Source organism: Eriocheir sinensis, chromosome 26 (assembly GCF_024679095.1).
Source record: "Eriocheir sinensis breed Jianghai 21 chromosome 26, ASM2467909v1, whole genome shotgun sequence".
Lineage (NCBI taxonomy): Eukaryota > Metazoa > Arthropoda > Malacostraca > Decapoda > Varunidae > Eriocheir > Eriocheir sinensis.
The window spans coordinates 15,925,163-15,932,662 of NC_066534.1; the positions used below are offsets into that span (position 1 = coordinate 15,925,163).

The 7,500-nt window shown below is 42.5% G+C and overlaps 1 protein-coding gene and 1 long non-coding RNA gene across 10 annotated transcripts in view; one reads left to right on the forward strand and one right to left on the reverse strand.

Annotated features, from left to right (window-relative positions):
• The window catches only part of LOC127003825 (uncharacterized), a 43,441-nt gene extending 40,815 nt beyond the window's left edge, over positions 1–2,626 (forward strand). The window contains exons 4-5 of the long non-coding RNA XR_007757426.1: positions 325–405; positions 2,498–2,626. This is a non-coding gene — a long non-coding RNA (uncharacterized LOC127003825). The remainder of the gene's footprint in view (positions 1–324; positions 406–2,497) is intronic.
• Positions 2,627–2,901: 275 nt separating this feature from the next.
• The window catches only part of LOC127003823 (uncharacterized), an 11,290-nt gene continuing 6,691 nt past the window's right edge, over positions 2,902–7,500 (reverse strand). For 7 of the 9 annotated variants that reach the window (XR_007757420.1, XR_007757417.1, XR_007757422.1 and 4 more), the window contains 4 exons: positions 7,224–7,346; positions 5,964–6,344; positions 4,328–4,469; positions 2,921–3,056 (listed from right to left, as the gene is read on the reverse strand). Coding sequence is in view for 2 of the 9 variants with exons in the window: in XM_050870885.1 (XP_050726842.1) it covers positions 2,902–3,056; positions 5,964–6,344; positions 7,224–7,346 (659 nt within the window). In the remaining 7 variants the exon portion in view is untranslated. Of the gene's footprint in view, positions 3,057–3,325; positions 4,470–5,963; positions 6,345–7,223; positions 7,347–7,500 lie in introns of those variants that run through there. The other 2 variants (XM_050870885.1, XM_050870887.1) reach the window with 2 other exon arrangements.

Sequence of the window (7,500 nt, forward strand, 5' to 3'; positions counted from 1 at the left end):
TATATATATATATATATATATATATAGATAGATATAGAGAGATAGATAGGTGTGTGTGTGTGTGTGTGTGTGTGTGTGTGTGTGTGTGTGTGTGTGTGTGTGTGTGTGTGTATGTGAAAGAGAGAGAGATTTGGGTATCAAAGATGTAATACATATTTTAGTAAGTATTACATAACAAATTACATATATTAAACAACTTAGTAACACTGTTGAATTAATAACTATCTTACCTCTGTCTAAGTGAAGTGATTCTTTTTTTTTCTATTGCATGCAGTGAAGTCCCCCGGTGAGCGAAATAGCGTGTTCTGATTTTTCTTAACACAGGTGGACAAAACGCGGCCCCCACTGGTGCTACCCCTGCATAATGTACATGGTATTGGCGCCATACTTTGGCCGCACGGAACAGTGAGTAGTAATGTGTTTTGAGAAAACTCATTGACTTTGCCAGTGTTGTAGAGTCGCCACAGCTGTTGGCGGATCGTGATGCATTTGGCGAACGTTTTTACTCGTAAAAGACACGTCCTACATTGCTGATGTATTAAGCCTCTAGAATTCTCTCCAAACATTCCCCATTTAATTATTTCCTCTCATAATGGCTGGCATCATTATCATATCAGAGTAATTTACAACGGAATTCATGACAACATTGTACTGATTTAATTCCATTTCAAACAAAAGTTTTGGCAAAATCTGTGAGAAAAGTTAAACAAACCTGTGGAAAATTTGACTGCTTGTGCCAAAATATATTCCAAAGTAATGAATATCAACACTCCACTCAACTTTCCATGTCTCAGTACCAAAGAATACTAATTATGGCACGTCAGCAGTGGACAAGACACACGACAATGGCGTTACAAATTTTAATCATAGTAATACAACAGACGCGCAATTATAATCATTACATTGAAGTTACCTGTAACATACAAAATTCAAACAAACACAAATCATACCACAGGCAGTGCTTCTCATCTCACTTCCTAACACCAAACATATAATCACTCATACCACACTTACATACTATCTAAATCAACAGAGTATGCCAGATCTTTTCAGACGCAGAATATGACATCAGCGGCAGTAGGGAAGAGAGAGCAGGCAGAGAATAATAGAGGACACGAAATATTTCATGGGATACTTAAACATTTTCTATTTTCTTGTGTGAGTGTGTGTGTGTGTGTGTGTGTGTGTGTGTGTGTGTGTGTGTGTGTATGACCCTTCTTGTTTAAATAATTAACACTTGTCATGCCCATTTTTCCACGTAACCGGGGGTACTTCTTATCGACGCCCATCGGTCAGCCTCGTTATGTCAGTGACCACTCATGTAATTGCCTCTCATATTATTCATCATTAATGCTCGTTTCCACACCTACTCCATTTTCTGCTCTGTTAATTGTTGTTAACTCTTGCCGTCACGCCCGTTTCATTTTTCAGCCTGCGGGGACGGGTGCAGCTTGCCCCACGTTTCTCAAGCCGCGCCTACTGGTCACGCGTGCTTTCTGCGCCATGCTTTAATATTCATACACCGATCGTATTATCTGTTGATTCCCCGTCCTTTGTTTTCCTTTTCCCCACGTGATTTTATGGGTTGTCTGCCTCTGTTTAGGCCTAGCATTTACGTCTGCTTCCTTCGCCTTCTCCCTTTTCCCCTCGTTGTCTGCTTTTCTTGTTTATGCCTGGTCCGTTTCTTTGGTTTCTCCGGGTGGGGACAGCGGGGCTTCTGGGTCCCAGTAGCTCTACTGCTTTGCTTGTCACGTTGCGGTTGTGTAGCTGGTGGCGCCTTGTTGCACCCCTGCTTACTGCTGCCACCAGAGGCGTGGCCGTTGAGTGCTGTCAGGACACCGGGAGCTTGGACCATCAGAACCTGCACCGTCCTCCGAGCTGATCTTATTCGTGTCCTCGTGGCGCTAGTGGCGGGTAGAGTCTGTGCCGTCTTGGCCGACTGTACAGCTGCGAGATATCTCGAGTGGTGTCTTTGAGGTCGAGCCACTGCAGACGGTATAAATTATGTCATTATATTGCCTCAGGAGGGAAAAAAAATCCCCCAACTGATTTAGTGATATGTGTAAGAAACTCATTATAGTTTCGGTATTTTTACTCTAACTTAACGGATTCTGTCATCAGCAGAAAATTAAGCAATACGGTATTCTTGTTTTAACGAGCGCGCGCGCATAGGGGAGAGAGAGAGAGAGAGAGAGAGAGAGAGAGAGAGAGAGAGAGAGAGAGAGAGAGAGAGAGAGTTGGGTAACGGCAACGCTGAAATTAATTTTTTTAACGTTTTCCCCTATGGCTTTCTCGGTAGGGCCTTATGGTCGGCCCGAGCCCGTTGTGTTGCAAGCAAGTGTTTATAGTGACGCCATCTTGCATAGGCTGTAGGTGTGCATGGCCTCGGTGGTCATCTCCGTCCCATTGACCCCTGCGCTTGAAATTGGTGAGAACTCATTACCTTGGGACATAGAGCAAGAACAACATCTGGGCTACCACAGTCTATCTTTCCCAGGTAACCCTTTATCGACGAGCCCGGAAGGAATGATGAACAGCAGGGTGTTGTGCGCCGGCTGCCCAGACCCTCAGATTCGTTGCTAGGCGTGCTAACCACTATACCACGGAGGCGCCTTCAGTATAAAAGGTGATTGTGAATGTTATCCATTCCTTAACAATAAAAAATTAGGATTGGTACATTGAGTCAGTTGTCTCCGAAGTACATGGAGCCGTTTTCTTAACTAAGACATGGAACAAAAGAATCCTTCACCATGACTGCATCGCCCTCACCGCTCTAGTTTTCATAAAAGCGCTGCATTGGCAACCGCTTGCGATCAGTCCTCAAAGTCGTCGTATTCGCCGCTGCTGGAGTAATCGAATGACTCGTACACGTGGTTTGCACTCAGCATCCGTGACTGTTGTTCAGTGAAGGCAGGTCGGGCGGTGGCTGGGGCGGGCAGGGGCTCCAGGTACACCTGTGACTCTCGCGGGGCAGGCAGGCGCTCCAGGTACAGCTGTGGCCCTTGCTGGGGGGTGGCGATGAACTTTTGAGGGACTTCTGCCGCGCTGTGCTGGGCCTGTGGCGAGGCATTGAAAATAAAAAGACAATAAGGAAAATTATATTCATATATATCTATTTGTTTTTTTCTCTCCTCTCTTTTTTCTCTTCTCTTGCCTTTATCTTTATCTATCTATCTATCTATTTATCTGTCTATCTATCAAACCACACACACACACACACACACACACATATATATATATATATATATATATATATATATATATATATATATATATATATATATATATATATATATATATATATATATGTATCCAATCCCTCAAACTACCGTCCTATAGCTTTACTTTTGTGTCTTTCTAAAGCTTTGGAATCGATCCTTAACCGGAAGATTCATAAGTACCTATCCACTTCTGACCTTCTTTCTGATTGCCAGTATGGGTTCCGCAAGGGGCGTTCTACTGATCTCCTTGCCTTCTTTACTGACTCCTGGTTATCCTCTCTTAGCTGTTTCGGTGAAACCTTCTCAGTTGCGCTAGACGTATCGAAAGCTTTGGATACAGTCTGGCACAACTCCTTACTTTCTAAACTACCCTCCTACGGATTCTAGCCCACTCTCTACACCTTTACCTCCAGTTTCCTCTCTGGCCGTTCTATCTCTGCTGTGGTAGACGATCACAGTTCTTCCCCTAAACCTATCAACAGTTGTGTTCCGGAGGTCTCTGTCCTATCACCTACTCTCTTCCTGTTATTCATTAATGATCTTTCCAAAACGAACTGTCTTATCCATTCGTACGCTGATGACTCTACTTTGCATTATTCAACTTCTTTCAGCAGAAAACCTTCCCAACAGGAATTACAAAACTTTACATTTTTATAGAGACTGAAGGCTGCAGAACACTTAACCTTGCTATCATTTCCAACTGGGGCAGAAGGAACCTGGTGTCCTTTAATGCCTCAAAAACTCAATTTCTCCACCTGCTAATTCAACACAATCTTCCAAACACCTATCCATATTTTTCGACAACACTCAGCTGTCATCTTCTACACTAAACATCCTCGGTCTATCCTTAACTCAAAATCTCAACTGGAAACTTCACATCTCTTCTCTCGCTTAATCAGCTTCCTCGAGGTTGGGCGTTCTATACCATCTCCGCCTGTTCTTTTACCCCGCAGAGTTGCAATCCATATACAGGGGCCTTGTCCGCCCTCATATGGAGTTTGCATCTCACATGTGGGGGGGCTCCACTCACACAGCTCTTTTGGACAGAATAGAGACTAAGGCTCTTTGTCTCATCAACTCCTCTCCTCTTACTGACAGTCTGCTACCTCTTTAATTTCGCCGCCATGTTGCATCTCTTTCTATCTTCTATAGATATTTGCAGGCTGTCTGCTCTTCAGAACTTGCTAACTGCATGCCTCCGCTCCTCCCGCGGCCCCGCTGCACACGACTTTCTACTCAAGCTCATCCCTGTAATGTAGGAGGCAACAAAGGAGGCAAGAGGAGAGGCACCTTGGGAGCTGCTGTATGCAGATGACTTGGTAGTAGATGCAGAGACAGCAGAAGTGAACGAAAAGTTCAATAAATGGAAGGAAGGAATGGAGGAGAGAGCTTTGAAAATAATATGTAAAAAGCAAAATACATGGTGACTGGAAAAGAAGCAAGAGAAAAGATTAAATCAGAAAAATATCCATGTGGATGCTGTGTGAAGGGAGTAAGTGTAAATTCAGTCTTGTTTACTTGTTGCAGGCAGTGGTGCCACCTTAGATGCTCAGGCCTCAGAGATGTAAGAGGAGTGCAGGATTTCACATGTGTAAGGAGACAGCAAGGACAAGAAAATGAGGGGATGAACTAGAGGTGAATGGAGGAAAGCTGGATGAGGTAGAACATTACTGTTATTTGGGAGATGTTTTGGACTGTGAGACGGGAGTGGAGAGGACTGAGAGCGAGGGTGGCGGCAGCGTGGTTAAAGTGGAGGGAGGTGGCTAGTCTACTTGTGAATCGTAGCATCCCTCTGAAGAGCAGAGCGGGGGTGTACCAAGCGTGTATTAGATCAGTGATGTATGGAGCAGAAAAATGGGCTCTAACTAGAAAATTGATGAAGGTATTGAGAGCAAGTGATCGCAGAATGCTGAGGCATATGGCGGGGATTAGGGGCAAGACAGGGTGTCCAGTGCAGATGTAGCTAACAGATGTGGAGTAGAGGACCTGGAAACAGTGCTCAGACGGGAAAGACTCCAGTGGTTTGGACATGTAAAGAGGGCAGGGGAGAATACAGTGCTGGGAGTTTTGGAGAGATTGGAGGTAGAAGGAAGAAGACCAGTTGGTAGACCTAGGAAAACATGGAGGAGGTGTATACAGGAAGACTTGGCATTGATGGGATTGGATGAACATCGGGCAGAAGACAGAGTAGAATGGAGGAGAGCCATAAAACTTCCAAGCTCTCAGGAAGAGTGAAAACGGACGTTAAACGAAATGATGGTGATAATATATATATATATATATATATATATATATATATATATATATATATATATATATATATATATATATATATATATATATATATATATATATATATATATATATATATATATATATATATATATATATATATATATATATATATATATATATATATATACACACACACACACACACACACACACACACACACACACATACATGCATACATACATACAGTATACACATGCATAAATACACACGTATACATACATATATATATATATATATATATATATATATATATATATATATATATATATATATATATATATATATATATAAACCGTTTATTGTAACTGATAAATTGCATATTTAATGCTTTACACATATTCTAGGTGTGGCCTAATCTAAAAAGGCTTGTCTGTCAATTTCCAGAATTATATAAAATATCCCATTTTCCACACACTGTAAAGTCGTCTTAATACGCCAAATATTTACCTCCAGAGCAGATTGAGAAATTTCCCTCTAAATAAATGGTTTTGATGGTAGAATTAAGATGACGTTGCTCGCGAACCTCTCCATCTTCCCTGGTCAAGTAGGTCAAGGTGATTTCATCCTCGGCAGCCGTTAAAGTCAAGGTGTTCCAGCCCTTGGTGATATTTATGGGAAAGAGGTGACGATCGGCGGTGTAACTTCCATTTACCCAAACTCTGCGGTGAGTTGCCTCAGTGTTAGACAACTTCACCACATCCCTGTAGGAATTATTATCCCGGCCAATGTAGGTCAACCCAATGCTCATTGGTTGCTTAGGAGTAATATAACTTAGGATGTGGACGCTGTCAGGAGTTTTGAAGGAAGTGTCATGTTGAACAATACACCCTGAAAAAAACAATTATAATCGTTACTGGTGTTTGCTGCAACGTTCAAGCACAAAATTCACACACACACACACACACACACACACACACACACACACACACACACACACACACACACACACACACACACACACAGAGATCGACGATAATGAGCATGCACTTGCTCGTGTCGGGAGGGTACCTGCTGGCGAAAGCGAGTCCAACTCGTGATCAGGCCGTGGTGAATTACACACACACACACACACACACACACACACACACACACACACACACACACACACACACACACACTTCTTTTGTTTGTATTGTATTTACACGTATAATTGTTACTGTGTCTCATACTACATTAGAACAACAAGAACAACTGCTACTACTACAACAACAACTTATGATAATGAAAAAAGTAATAACGATAATAATAATAATAATGATTACAATTACATATGTAATGATGATAATAATCATCATCTTAATATGATAATGTTACTGCTACCACTGCCACATACTACTATTACTACTACTACTACTACTACTACTACTACTACTACTACTACGTCTACTCTTTTTACTATTACTACTACTACTACTACTACTACTACTACTACTACTACTACTACTACTTCTACTACTACTTCTACTACTTACAGCACTTCAATCATTGTCAAGTCCATTCATCACTTGTAACTCCCATCATAAGTGCCATCACCCCCAGCCCTCCCTCCGCCACAGTCAGTGCCGTCACAATAGATGCCAACACCAGCGGAAGCAGCAGACTCATCAATACTGTCAGCAACACTCCATCAGTAGCCTGACCACACCCCCAGCACCAGGAACAGTGCATCACCATGAGGAGGCTTTTCGCTGCTCGCACGGTTCTCACCTGTTTCCTTGGTGTTCTTGTTATACACGAAGGGCGCCCCTCCGTGAGCTGCGTGGTACAGGGCGAGCATGCAACCCAACACCAGGAAGAGCTGTGAGGAGACCGAACTCCCCGCTGCCATTTCTGCAATATATTTGATATTCAACAATGTCGATAATGTTTGGTGAAGTGTGGAGTAATTGAAAATATTGTCTATCCTGGGTCTATATAAGGCACGTTATTGCCCCATTGAATATCACCACCGTTCATAAAATTATAGAGGTACTGCAAGAGTGTC